This window comes from Camelus bactrianus, chromosome 9 (genome assembly GCF_048773025.1).
Source record: "Camelus bactrianus isolate YW-2024 breed Bactrian camel chromosome 9, ASM4877302v1, whole genome shotgun sequence".
Lineage (NCBI taxonomy): Eukaryota > Metazoa > Chordata > Mammalia > Artiodactyla > Camelidae > Camelus > Camelus bactrianus.
In genome coordinates, this window is record NC_133547.1 from 25,260,719 (window position 1) to 25,276,076 (window position 15,358).

The 15,358-nt window shown below is 37.1% G+C and overlaps 1 protein-coding gene across 11 annotated transcripts in view; it reads right to left on the minus strand.

Moving 5' to 3' along the window:
• LOC105065286 (guanylate-binding protein 5) overlaps nucleotides 1-15,358 on the minus strand; it is a 58,823-nt gene that overhangs the window by 17,733 nt on the left and 25,732 nt on the right. For 4 of the 11 annotated variants that reach the window (XR_012509061.1, XR_012509062.1, XM_074369883.1 and 1 more), the window contains 5 exons: nucleotides 15,190-15,299; nucleotides 14,732-14,928; nucleotides 10,040-10,159; nucleotides 7,475-7,565; nucleotides 1,342-1,428 (listed from right to left, as the gene is read on the minus strand). Coding sequence is in view for 4 of the 11 variants with exons in the window: in XM_074369883.1 (XP_074225984.1) it covers nucleotides 1,374-1,428; nucleotides 7,475-7,565; nucleotides 10,040-10,159; nucleotides 14,732-14,928; nucleotides 15,190-15,299 (573 nt within the window). In the remaining 7 variants the exon portion in view is untranslated. Of the gene's footprint in view, nucleotides 1-1,341; nucleotides 1,429-7,474; nucleotides 7,782-10,033; nucleotides 10,160-14,196; nucleotides 14,328-14,731; nucleotides 14,929-15,189; nucleotides 15,300-15,358 lie in introns of those variants that run through there. The other 7 variants (XR_012509063.1, XM_010950362.3, XM_010950361.3 and 4 more) reach the window with 4 other exon arrangements.

Sequence of the window (15,358 nt, forward strand, 5' to 3'; positions counted from 1 at the left end):
GAAGGGATTAAGAGAAGTTATTGGCAGAAATGCAGATTACTGTGTAAAGGAACTGTAAACTATAAAAAGGAACTCCTTAAAATCAAAAAACTTAGCTAAAGGTGATAAATAGCAGGCTAAATAATGCAGAAGAAAAAATAAGTGATCTTGAAGACAGAATAATGGAAATCACCCAATCACAACAGTGGGCAGGAAAACAAATGAAAATGAAAACAATAAAAGATATCTATAGAATAATACAAAGCATGGTAATCTATACATAATAAAAGCGCCAGAAGGACAAAAAAGAGAAAAGGGAATTGAAAATGTATTTGAAGAAATGATGGATGTAAACTCCCTAAACCTACAGAATTAAACAGATATACAAGTACAGGAAGAACAGAGGGTCCCAAACAAGATGAACCCCCATAAAACTATCACCAGATTTCTCTACAGAAATGTTGCTGCCCATGAAGGGAGTGGCAGGCTATGTTAAAAGTCCTTAAACAGAAAAATCTGCAACCTAGGATACTCCACACAGAAAAATTATCACTCATAATACAAGGATAGAATATACCAAATAAGCAAACACTAAAAAGACAGCAATTCTAAATCTACCCTACAAGGAATATTGAAAGATCTTCTCTAAATAGAAAGCAAGCAAGAATCCGTAAGAGCAACAAAAATCACAATTGGAAATGTGATAAGTACAATGAACAGCAAAAGGATACACATGAGAATGCAAAAGAAGACATCAAAACCATCAAATACCAGGGAGGAAAGTATGAAAATGTAGAATTTTTTCTCTTTTTAGAATGTGTTTAAGCCACACACATGTGATTTGTGATTACCAGACTAAAGCAAATATATAAAGTATTGGGTTAACATAATTGAAAAACAGGGTTTTTCCCCAACACAAAAAAGACTAGAGATAATAAACAATTTCAGCAAAGTAGCAGATTACAAGATTAACATACAGAAATCTGTTGCATTTCTTTACACTATCAGTGAAATATCAGAAAAGTTTTTTTTAAGTCCCTCTTAAAATCACTTACAAAAAAATAAAATTTAGGAATACACCTGATCAAGGAGGTGAAAGAATTATATACTGAGAACTATGAAACATTGATAAAGGAAATTAAAGATGATTTAAAGACATGGAAATCTTTCCCACATTCTTGGATTAAAAGAATTATTATTGTTAAAATGGGCCACATTACCCAAGTAATCATACTATCCAAATAACCCTCCCAGGGGTTCAGAAAATAATACAATGCTACAGTAATTAAAAGAGTGTGATGCTAGCACACAAAAAAAGACACAGATTAATAGAACAAGAGAAACAGAAATAAACCCACTTACCTATAGGCATCTTCAACAAAGGAGGCAAGAGTTTACAATGGAGAAAAGACAGTCCCTTCAACAAGTGGTGCTGGGAGAGCTGGGCAGCTGCAGGTGAAGTGATGAAGTTAGACCACTCCCTCACACCACACACAGAATAAACTAACAAGGACCTAAAGCCTAAACATTAGACTTAAGTCTCCTGGAATAAAATACAGGTAAAACATTCTCTGACATACAATGTAGAAATGTTTTCCTGGGTCACATAGAAACAAAATCCAAAATAAACAAATGGGACCTAATTAAACTTACAATGTTTTACACAACAAAGGAAACCATAAATGAAACTTTAAAATCTATCAGCTGGGAGAAAATACTGGCAAAGAATGCAACTGACAAGGCCTTAACATCAAGAATATGGAAGCAGCTTATACAACTCAATAACAACAACAGCAAAATCCAAGCAAAACATGGGCAGATGACCTAAACAGATATTTCTCCAATGAAGACTTACAGGTGGCCAACAGTCACCTGAAAAGATGCTCTATATCGCTAATGATCAGACGAATGTAAATCAAAACTACAATGAGGTATCACTTCACACAAGTCAGAATTGCCATCATCAAAAAGTCTACAGGTAATAAATGCAGGAGAGGGTGTGAAGAAAGGGAACCCTCCCACACTGTTGGTGGGAATGTAACCTGGTGCAGTCACTATGGAAAGCAATATGGACATTCCTTAATAACTCTGAATAGACTTACCATTTGATCCAGCAATCCAATTCTTATGCACGTATCCAGAAAATACTTTAATTCCAAAGGATATACACACCCCAAAATTCATAACATCACTATTTACAATATCCAAAACATGAAAGCAACCTAAGTGTTCATCAACAGAGGACTGGATAAAGAAGTTATGATGTGTATATCCAATGGAATACTACTCAGCCATAAAAATTGAAATAATGCTATTTATGTCAACATGAATGGACCTAGACATTTTGATACTAAGTGAAGTCAGAGAAAGACAAATATCATATGATATCACTTATATGTGGAATCTTATTCTTTATTTTAAGTACATTTTACTTCCTTGAACATTTGAAAGCTCTTGGTCTATACTAACCTAACTTCCTACTCCAGCACTGATAGAATGGGTGTGAACGGTAGTAACAGTGTCAATATTGGGATTAGTAATAATAGGAAGGTTATTTTCTATGTTTGAATTCTCATTTTATTTTTATTTATTGATAACAATCTAATTAGCAATGTAGATTTTAGCCAGCTGTACAAATATACGTTGAGTAGTGCTGTGAGGACTATTAGTGTTGGTAGAGTGATATTACGGTTTTTTGTTATATCTCTATTACTCACTGGAGTAAAAACCCTGATACTAGTGGAAGATCAAATAAAATATAATGAAGAGGATAAGGATTTTGGTTGGAAGTGCTCTATTTCATGAGTATGATAATGATAGTATTGTGGTCCATGAGCAGGGCATAAATAGTAAGATGACAGTACTATGATGATACGCATTAGTACACTTAGGGTTATTATGGTTGGATTACACATTATAATAGCTGTTACTCATCTACATGGGCAACTGATGAGCAGGGTATAACTTTTGGTAGTTAACTTTGGTTAGTCTGCCTCAACTTCCAATGATAATTCCTAATATAACTATAATGAATAGTGTGTTGAGGGGATGGGTGGTGAGATTTGCTGTAACACACAGGGGTGCCCATTTGTCATGTTCATAGAATTGGCCCTGCTGTATGGGGGATGCCTTGTGTAACTTCAGTCACTCAGAAATGAAATATGGAAAGTCCAGTTTTATGACTAGGGCTATCGTTAAAATGATAGATGCTGTTGGATTAAAAAATTTTGTACTTGTTAATTGACTGGAGAATATTAGATTGATAATAATATCCATCATAAATAGTATTGATGTGGTGGATTGTGTTAGAAAATATTTGCTGCATACTTCTGTACATTATGCATTTTTTATTAGAATGGTGCTAATAACACAGTGTGAGCTTGTTACTAAAATCATGGTTCCTGAGATAAAGGTCTGTAGAATGATAGTAAACATAGGGTTTATCATTACAGTAAGAATATAAAACAACACTTTTTGTGTATGGGCCTGAATGCTTATTTAGTGGATGATCGATCACCATAAAAATCTGGGTCCCACAGAATGTCAAGTGACACTACTATGAGTATTAGTAAGATAGCCTGTTTCATGAGGAGCTAACAGGGGAACAACTGCTAAAGCTGCAGTCATAAACGGGAGGCTATAGTAGAAGACAGAGAATTAAGGGTGGCTTTATCAACTGCGAACTCTCAGATTCATTTCGCTTGGGTGTTGTCAACGTAAGGAACTGCTGAAAAGAGACTTGCAGTGACTGTCGCTTCTCAGAAGGACATTTTGTCTCATAGTAAAATGTAACCTGTAAGTGCTGTGGCTATTATTTTTAGTATTAGAATGTTTGCAATATTTCACATTTCTAGGACATGGGATCCATAATACAGGCCTCGACATACATGGATAAACAAGCAGATAAAGAACCTCTGTTTCCAGGTAAGTATCAGCTAATGTGCCCACAGTTTACATCCCAGCAGTTTTAGGTTACACTTATTCTATCATATGACATATAATGTGCTACTAGGAATAACACCACTAAGATTTGTAAGATTAAACAAACACCAATTAGGAAATAGAAATTTCATCATAATGAGGTATTTAGTGGGTCTGGTAGATCAATAAATATGTCGTTCACTATTTTGATTAATGTGTGAGATTTTCTAATGTTGGTCATTCATGTTCTTATAGTAGAAATACCATGACAATTTTTCACTGCCATGATCATGGTTATATTCCATGTAAGAATAATGATGACATACATTGTATTTAAGTACTGTGTTCTCATTACTTTTGAAGAGTTTTCTTCAAAGCCTTCACAAATTTAGGACAAGCTTGGGTTAATTGCGACTGTTAGAACTCCTTGTGGTATTGTAATGAATTTTGGTGGCTCATTTGTGGGCTTAATAGTTTTTTTTTTTTTAATTTCGTGTGAATTTTAACGATTTTTGGTTATACAACAGCTCCAGCTACTGAGCAGTATCTTCAGGTTTGGGTTTCTAATGAAACTGTCTTAGGTACAGTTCTCTCATGTAATGATATAAATACAAATTAAAACCACAATGCAGTGTCCACAAGAACAAAGGAAAATACTGGCAACAGTGTAGAGAAAATGGACCCTCACACATTGCTCACTGAATGTAAACTGGTGCAGACTGCATGCACAATGGCTTAGCATTTCCTCAAAAAGATAAAAATACAACTATCATTTGTTTCAGCCACTTTCCTCATATATATACACCTATGGCAAAAAAATTTAAAATAGATGTTCAAACAAAAAAAAAATCGTACAGAAATATTCATAGCATTATTTGAAATAGCCCAAAGGTAGAAACTATTCAAATATCCATCAGTGGATGAATTAATATGCAAAATAAGGTGGATCCATAAACTCCCATCTTATTCTGCCATTTAAAGAAATAAAGTAAAATGGTGCAGCCACTAGGGAAAACATTATGGCGGTTCCTCAAAAACTTAAGCGTAGAATTAATGCATGATCTGTCATTTCTGTATGAAACCAAAAGACTTGAAAGCAGGGCCTGAAAACACATTTCCACACCCATGTTCATACCAGCACTATTCACACTGGCCAAAAGACATAAGCAACCCAGATGACAATGGATGGATGATGACACAAACAAAATGTAGTATATATACAATAAAATAGGATTTAACCTTTAAAATTAAGGTAATTCTGACACATGCTACAATGTGAATGAACCTGAAGTCTTTATGCTAAGTGAAACTAACCAGAACAAAAAAGGACAACCATTCCATGATTCTATTTATATGAGGTATCCATATAAGTCAATGACACAAAGTAGAATGTACTTGCCAGGGGTGGAGGAGAGATAGTGTCTAATGGATACAGTTTCATTTGGGGAAACTGAAAAAGTAGTCAAGATTAATGCTGAGAATATTTCTACAACAATGTAAATGTTGTCAATATCCTAAAACTCTATGACATAAATGTCATAAACCTATATACTTAAAGCAGTTTAAATGGTAAACATATGGAGTAGATTTAATTACAGTGAAAACCATGAAGTATTGATATTGTTACTACAAGGATGAACACTGAAAACATCCTAAAAGAAGCCACACAGAAAAGGCCACCAAGATCATACCCATCTTCTGTGTTTCAAATAGATCAAGGTTGTGAAAATAAGGGGAAATCTCAAGAACAGTTCCAGGAAAAGAAAACTGCATCAGAATGGAAAAGACAGTGCCATACAGTTGGAGCAGATGATGACACTTCATCTGGGCCTGTGGACTGGATTATGAAGTGAAAACCATAACAATTCCTCATTTGGGTGTTATGTGCTGACTTGCTGAGAGTGTCTCTACTTGAGGTAAAAAACACACTAGAGATTGTAATGAGAAGCAGCATATGTGCTACATCAATTATGAGAGAAACCTGAGCTTACAGACTGAGCACACTACACTGTTACTGCACATTTTCTGTATGTTTAAAATTATTGGAAAGTTAATAATTTTTTGAATCAACCATGTCAAAATCATTACAGAAAAGCAGAGAAAACATCAAACTTCACTATAGAGCCCAAGCCTTCTCCAGTTCCAATTTATCCAAAATGGCTAAGCTTATTGCCCTTGTGGGAATCCACATATAATTAAGAGGCACCATAAGTTATTATTATGAGCCACTGTGTCTTAGATGTTGTGAATGATCTGGATGTAATTAAAAACAGTGGCAATTTTGAATTATAATTTTCCACATTAAAATGCCAAAAATTTTTAAGTAATAAGTAACTTTAGTAAAGCTGCAGGATACAATATCAATACACAAAAATCAATTGACTTTCTATACACTAATAAAGAAGTTTCAGAAAGAGAAATTGATAAAGCAATCCCATTTAAAAATTGCACCAAAAAGAAAAAAAAAACCTAGAAATACAATTATTCCTTCCACATTCATTTCAAGAATGTGAAAGGCCTGCACACAGAAAATTATAAAACACTAACAAAGAAATTGGAGAGGATACACACAAAATAAAAGTTGTGCTCATGCATTAGAAGAACATTACTGTAACATTCATGAAGCCAAAACAGTGTATACATTAATTGCAAACTCTACCAAATTCAAGTGGCATTTTTTTTCCACATATACATAAAACAAGAAACCCTACCGCTTGTATGTAACAACACAGAACCTGGAATAGCCTGAGCAACCTTGAGAAGAGAGAACACAGTTGGAGGCGTCTCCCTCCCTGGCTTCACACGACATTAGGAAGCCGCAGTCACCAGTAGAGATACAGTAAGGTATTGGCAGAGAAACAGGCACATGGACTGGAGGAACAGAATAGGGAGCACAGAAATAAACCCATTTTGTTGTCAGTTAATTCATGGGAAAAGAGCCAAGAACACAAATTGGGAAAAGTTCAGTCCCCTTGTTACAGAAATGACAGGCCAGCCAAGAAACAAGCACCACTCGGAGGGTTGGAGTACTCAGATGTATTACGCCGGCGGGCTCAGAGGGGCTTCTGCTCCGAAGCTCTGAGCACCTCCAAGACATGCGCATGAGGTTTTATAGGTTAATTACAAGTATGGGGCTATTAGCCAATAAGGTTCAAACAACAAAAAGCAAGGGATCAGTACACTGGAGCTTATCAATTTGGAACAGATCACGTTACTGACACTTGTTGAGCTTGGATTTACGAGTTAGCTTGTTAGTCCAGTAAACTGACACTAAACTTCAGATTTATGAGTTAGCCCGGCAGAACTTACATCAGTAAACCGACACTTATCACACTTAGATTTGTGACTTAGCTCATTAGCCCATCTGGGCTTTTCCTTCACACCCTCAATAGGCGATGCCAAGAACATGGGACACCATGCCCCCAAAAATGACACTAGACTCTGTCAGCACTAAACAGTAAATGAAGTAAATTCCAAAGTTTTCCACAACAAGCCACTCCTCTGCTGGATCCTCTGAAATGGAAACCCTTAGTTGTAACCACACACAGGAAGATTCTGCCCACTTTTTCCTCACCTTTTATTCCCATGGTGATGTCTCCTGGTGGTTCCTGAAGACATCTGGCTCCTGTCTGTGTGGACTTGGTCCCTCGAGTGTTGTCCCGAAGCTGAAACCACGGAGGGTCCTGAGGAGACCCAGCCTCCACCAGCCCCAGCAAGGAGCCAAGTTCCCACAGGAGCCAAGCCCCGCAGTGAGACACGTGCACGAGTGTCAGAGAGTGGGCATGGCGCCACCTGCTGGCCAGCTGGAGAATGCAGGCCTCAACCGTTCTGTTCAGGCCAGGCCATGCTCCCATTGGGCCAGCCTGCAGAATCCACTAAACCTGGAAATTCAAACTGAAGTGGAACCAAATATCCCATGACTTCCCCAAAAGTAGTTAAACTACAACTAATTGGAAACCATATGCAATCAAATGAATGTAGACAGAAACTTTACTACTTACACCAATATTTACTCTAAATTGTCCATAGACAATTATAAAATGCACATCTATAAATATTCTAAAAGAAAACATGTAACAAAATCTACATAACCTTGTTTAGGTGATGAACTGTTACAAAAATCCCCAAGTCTGTCCACAAAGAAGTAAAATTTATATCATGCAGTTTAAAAAATTAAAAATTTAAACTCTGTATAAGACCTTATTCAGAAAACCTAAAGACAAGCCACATAACTGAGAAAAATAACTACAAAACACATACCCGGATTAAGAATTTGGGCTCAAATTACACCAAGAACTGTACAACAAATAACCCCAGTAAAAATAGGTAAAGATCTTAACAAACGCCTTGCCAAAGAAAATATACAGATAGTAAATAAACATATAAATTATTCTCAAAATCATATATCATTAGGGAATTAGAAATTAAAATAATGATGAAATGGCACTGCACACATATTAGAACCACTAAACTCCAAAAAAATGACATTACTTGTGATTAATGGAGGATGAAGAAAAACAGGAACTCTCCCTCACCACAGGTGTAATGCATGTATGGCTACTTTGAAAAGATTTTGGGCAGTTTTTTCCTAAGCTAATCAAGGCTCACCTGAGGACCCAACATTAAGCCTCTAGTATTTAGACAATTGCTTTGAAAAAGTGTCCAAACAAAAACTAGCATGCAATTATGAACAATAATTCTATTGATAATGGCTAAAACCTTTAACATGTGAGGATGTCCTTTCTTACATGAATACACAAGCAAATTGGTGTACACCCATGTGAAGGAGGGCAAATGACTACCCAAGATACACCTCTTTAGCCAAAGGGTTACAATGGGCAGATTTGTAGAAGAAGAAGAAGAAGAAGAAGAAGAAGAAGAAGAAGAAGAAGAAGAAGAAGAAGAAGAAGAAGAAGAAGAAGAAGAAGAAGAAGAAGAAGAAGAAGAAGAAGAAGAAGAAGAAGAAGAAGAAGAAGAAGAAGAAGAAGAAGAAGAAGAAGAAGAAGAAGAAGAAGAAGAAGAAGAAGAAGAAGAAGAAGAAGAAGAAGAAGAAGAAGAAGAAGAAGAAGAAGAAGAAGAAGAAGAAGAAGAAGAAGAAGAAGAAGAAGAAGAAGAGGAAGAAGAAGAAGAAGAAGAGGAAGAAGGGGAAGAAGGGGAAGAAGGGGAAGAAGAAGAAGGGGAAGGGGAAGAAGAGGAGGAGGAGGAGGAAGAGGAGGAAGGGGAAGGGGAAGGAGGAGAAGGAGGGGAAGGGGAAGGGGAGGAAGACACGTGAGAGTCTATCAAACCCAAGTCAAAATTGTCTTTAGGTGAGGCAAATTCACATTTATAAGGGAAATCTCCATTTGAAAGGTTGTTGCCCCTTCTGTATCAGGAATAGAAGGATGACTAAGTCTTTGAAAACTCTAATCAATAGAGAAGGCTAAGATTTAAATCTGTACAACAAACACATCCTTCCTTTCTTTTGCTTTTAGATGAAGATGGTATTTCAGGTGATCTCTTGGGCCATTTCGGGGAATTACTCAATTTCCTGGGTATCTCTCATGCATAAAGGAGGTACACTTGTTGTTGAACTTGTTTCTACAATTATGTAAATGTGGGTAATAGCACAAAAATTTGTAGTTAAAATGATTTAAATTATAAATGCCATATTATGCACTTTTAATCACAATGAAAATAAAGAATGTAGGAATGTAGTACTGATACCATTTACTATATTAATACACAATGAAAAGATCCTTAGTGAAAAAGCCATAAAGAAAAGTTCTCCCAGATCATATGGTCCTCATGTGTGCTTTATCAATGTTGTCAAAATGAGAGACGATCTCAGTAACAATTCCAGAAAAAGAAAACATGCAGTTAGACCAACTGGTGAAAGTTGAAGCGGGCCTGTGGATTAAATAATAATGTGGAAGCCATAAGACTTCCTCTTTTGTGGGTTACATGATGGTTCCTCAGGAGACTACCCCTGTTTGGGGTCAAACACCCTACAGTATTTTATATAAAGTGGCAACTGTAAGTAATTTTTACCATTATAGAAATTACTGGAAAGTCAACTACTTTTCAAAACAACTATATCAATATCATGCCAGAAAAGTGGATAAGATAGACGTCAAAACTTGTTACAGAAGCCAAGACTCACCCAGACCAAGGTCAGCCAGAGTTGTGATGCTCATCACCCTTGTAGGAGTCCACTTGCTATTAAGAGGCACTGTGGGAGAAGTATAGGAGTAGACACCAGGTATTGGGTCCTGTACATGCCCTGGGATGCAGGAGAAACAGTGAGATTTTAAAACTACAATTTTCCACACTTTTCAAACAGCTGTTAAATAAATTCAGTAAAGTTGAATATGAAATCAATATACAAAAAGCAGTTGCATTTCTATACAATAATACTGAAACATCAGAAGAAAATTTAAGGGAACAATCATATTTATAATTGCATCAAAAAGAACAAAATATCTAGGAACAAATTTTTACCAAAGATGTGAAAGACCTATACTCAGAAAATGTAAGCCATTGGAAAAGAAATTGAAGAAGACACAAATAAACAGAAAAATATTCTGTACTCATGGATTGGAAGAATTACTATTACTAAGATATTGATTCTACCCAAAACTATCAACAAATTCACTGCAACATCAATATAATATTCAATGATATGTTTCATTGAAATAGAAATAACAGCCCTACCATTAATATAGAACAACTAAGGACCCTGAACAGCCAAAGAGATTCTGAGAAAGAAGGACACAACTGGAGGCATCTCCCTCCCTAGCATCAAACTGTATCACGGAGCTGTAGTGACCACAGCAGTGAGGAACTGGTACAAACACAGACACATGGACGAGAGTAACAGCATAAAGAGCCCAGAAATAAACTCACATGGCTGTGGTCAGTTAATTCACGAAAATGGGGCCAAGGACCCACAAAGGGAGGGACAGTCCCCTCAATAAACAGTGCCGGGAAAACCGGACACCGTGCACCAAGCAACACCACTGGTCACCATCTACATTGCACACAAAACTAAAACCCCAGTTTCTACGTCAAGCTCTTTCTGAGGGTCCTCTGGAGACAGAGCTCCCCTCAGCAGTCAGCTCCACACAGGAAGCTTCTCCCCACTTTGTCCTCTTTTTCCCCTATTTTATGGAGCATCCTGGCTGGTGATTCCTGAGAAAACTCAGGCGATGACAGCATGGACACAGCCCCACTGTCTAGAAGCCAAAACCCTGACAGTCCTGAGGAGACAGAGCCCCTGCCAGCCGCGCAAGGGGCCAAGTCCCTGGGCAGAAAGCGCCTGTGCCCTGTGGGTCAGAGAGGTTGGTTTGGCGCCCCCCTGTGGGCCATCAGAGAAGTTTGGGGAACGCTGAGCTTACAAAGCCCAGAGACCTCATCCTGAGCACAGTTCTGCTCTATGTAGTACCTTTGGAAATCCAAACTGAAACAGACCCAAACATCTCACCATCCCATCTCAAAAAATGGTTAAGGAACAATTAATTATAAAATACATAGAATGAAGAGAACATAGACACAAACTTAACAACTGATAGCAAAATTCACTCCAAATTGCCCATAGACAAATTTTAATGACAAAATTATAAATATTTTAAAAGGAAATGGGAGAAAATCTGTAAGATTTTGGGTCTTGTGATGCATTTTAACACACAACACCAAATGCCTATCTACAAAATAATACAAAAACTAAATAATGTGGACTTTATTAAGTTATATGTACTTCTACTCTGTGAAAGGTCTTGTTCAGAAAGCCAGAAGACAAACCACAAACTGGGAGAAAGCATTTGCAAGATGCTAATCTGATAATGGATTTGTTCTCAAATTATACCAATAAAATCTAGAACAAACAACCCCAGTAAAAATGGGTAAAGATAGAAACAGACACCTGGCTAAAGAAGGTATACAGACAGTACATAATCGTACAAAAATATAGTCAAGATTCTAGTGGAATACAGGTACAGCCAACTTTGGAAGACAGTTTGGTAGTTTCTTCCAAAGTTAAACAGTCTCAAATTTTAATGTTAATTTTCAAGAGAAATGAAATTGTATCCTTGCTTCACATTGCATACAAAATTAACTCAAGATAGATAAACAGCTTAAATTTAAAGAGAGGTAAAGTTACAATCAGCCCTCATCAACTGATTCCATATTTGCAGACACAGCCAACTTCAGATAGAAAATAATAATAATAATTTGAGAAAGTTACATAAAGGAAAATGTGAATTTGCTGCACACCATAAACTATTTAAATAACATTACATTTTCTTCACAATGATTTGCATATCATTTACATTGTGTTAGGTATTGTTAGTGACCTAGAGGTGATGTAAAGTATACAGGAAGATGTGCTTAGATTATTTGCAAATAGTACACCATTTTATACAATGGACTTGAGCACCCACAGATTTCAGTATCCACAGGGTGTCCTGGAGCCAATACCTCACAGATAGGGAAGGAAGCTGTATAAACTCTCAAAGAAACAATGGGGGTAAATCATCATGACCTTGGATTTAGCGATTTTCTTAGATCTGATAGCAAAAGACAACCAAGGAAAGAAAAAAGATAAACTGACTTTCTTCTAAAGAAACTTTTGTACATCAAAGATGCTATCCAGAAAGTGAAAAGACAACACACAGAATCAAAGGAAATATTTGCACATTATATACTTGAAAAAAAACTTTATCAAGAATATATCAAGAACTTTTACAATTCATAAACAGACAAAACAACCCAATGTTCAGCACGGTAGAAGGTCTTAAGTAGGCCCTTCTCCAGACAAGACCGTTAGTCAAGAAGCACATGAAAAGATGTTAAACATTAATTATGATGGAAATGCAAATTAATACCATAATGCCATAGCCTTTCAAACATGATAGAAGCCCCACGATCAAAAAAACTAAAAACAGCAAGTATTGGCAAAAATGTAGAGAAATTGAGACCCTTAAACATTACTTGTAGAATTGGAAAATGGTACAGCCCATGTATATAGTTTGTCATTCCCTCTAAAAGATCAAAAATACAGTTACCTCATGGCTCAACAACTTCACTCCTAGATATAGACCCCAAAACATTAAACACAGGTGTTCAAACAAACCAAAAAAATTGTCCACAAATATTCATAGCAGCACTATTCACAATGGCCCAAAAGGTAGAACAATTGAAATGTCCATCAAAGGCTAAACAAATAGGGTATGTCCATAAACTGCCATATTGTTTTGCCATATAAAGGAATAAAATGGTGCAGCCACAGCAGAGAACCATATGGGATTTCCTCAAAAACTTACACATGGGGTTAACATGTGACCCAGCAATTGCACTTCACAGTATATATTCAAATTATTTTAACGCAGGAAATGGAAGAGAAATGGGTACATCCATATTCATAGCATCGTTAATCACAAGAGTAAAAGGTGGTAACAACTCAACTGTTCACCAGCGGATGAATGGATAAACTACATGTGGTGTACACACAATGGGACACTACACAGCCTTGACAACTAAGGAATTATGACACATGCTACTACATGGATAAATCTTGAAGTCACTATGCTAAGTGAAATAAGCCAGACACAGAAGGACAAATATTATAGGATTCCCCTTACACAAGGCATCCAGAGAAGCCAAATGCGGCGATAGAAAGAGTGTCCCTGCCAGGGGCTGAGGGGAGTTAGTGTTCACTGGACACAGAGTTTCACTTGGGGAAAATGAGTAAGTTCTGGAGATGGATGTACAATGTGAATCTAGTTAATACCATAGAAGCGTATGTTTAAATGGTAAACGTTATGTTCTGTATTTTTAATCACAATGAAAAATGTGAATGAATATTAATGATACATGTTGCAACGTGGATGAACATTGAAAACATTCTGAGAAAGAGGCCGCACGGAGGAGGCCACCCAGGTGGTGCTCATCTCGTGTGCTTTGATCCATTGTGATTTTGAAAAAGAGGGGGACTCTCAGTAATAGTTTCAGAAAAAGAAAACTGAATCAGAATGAAAAAAAGGATTTCCATAAATTGGGGCAATGGTGAGGCTGAAGTGGGCCTGTGGATGGGATTACAAGGTGAACCATACAATTTCTTCATTTGGGGTTTATGTGCTGGTTCCCTGGGGGAGCATCTCAGTTTTAGGTAAAACCCACTGGAGTATTCTATGTGAGGTGGCAAACGTGAGTACTTATTTTAAGTTTTTTATAGGTTTGAAATTACTATAAAGTAAATTACTTTCCAAAACAACCATGTGAACACCACACCAAAAAAGCAGAGAAGACATCAGATATCCTTACAGAGGCCAACCCTTAACCAGATCCAGTTCACCCAAAGGGCTGATGCTCGTCGCCCTTGCAGGAGTCCACATGTAACTTAGAGGCACTGTGGGAAGGTTAGGAGCCGCTGTGTCTTGGGTGCTGTGGATGACCTGGATGGAGTCCAAACAGGGCGATTTCTGATTTCTAGTTTTCCACATCAAACCATCAAAAAACTATTAGAACTAATGAATCATTTCAGTAAAGCTACAAGGTATAAAGTCAATACACAAAAATCAGTTGCCTTTCCGTACATTAGTAATGAAACAACAGAAATTTTTTTCAAAAAAAGTTTTTTGAGGGAAAGATAATTTGCCTTATTCATTTATTTCTTTTTAGAAGAGATACTGGGTGGGGTTTGAACTCATGACCTCGTGCATGCTAACCATATGCTCTACCACTTGAGCTACACCCTCCCCGCAAGAAAGAAATTTTTTTAAAAATCCCATTTATAATTGACTCCAAAAAAAAAGAGAGAACCTTTTCTCTTTCTTTCCAAAACTGAAGTCGCTGTTACCTTGCTTTGGCCTCAGTGAATTTTCCAGGTACTCGTCTGCTGTGATAAGTTGCCCATGTGCTTCCAGGTCAAGGTAGAAATCTCTCAGAGTCCACACTAAGTCTGGACAGATGCTCACAAAGTCAGCTGCATCTTCTATCCCATCAAGATCAGGTGAGGATACTGTTCTGAGCAGACCTGACAGCTCCGTCACATAGCTGAGATGCAATCAAGGAAAACTGTTGCAAATAGGGCTGCGTCTAAGCCGCACCTAGCTCCGCGCCTGCCTGTACTTTTATATGCCCTTTGAGTTGTACCAATTCCTCATTTCATCAGCAAACATAAAGAGTCTTTATCCTGTGTTTTTAACGTTTGTAGTGTTTTCATTTTATGTTTGATTCACAAGGACTCATGAACACAGACGGTGAACAGAGGCGTTCTCTCTGGCTTTGGTGCCGTCCTGAACCACAAAAGGATACTGCAAGAGGTCGATATCCCTCTGGTCAATTTTGTTCATGGTATTGTATACAAAGGTGCTACTTAGTAGCAGTGCCAGTACAAATATCTGGGTGTCATTCTTCTTGTCACCCTAGAGGTCAGAACAAATCTCAGTCATGTCTCATGGCATTGCCATATGGACAATTATTA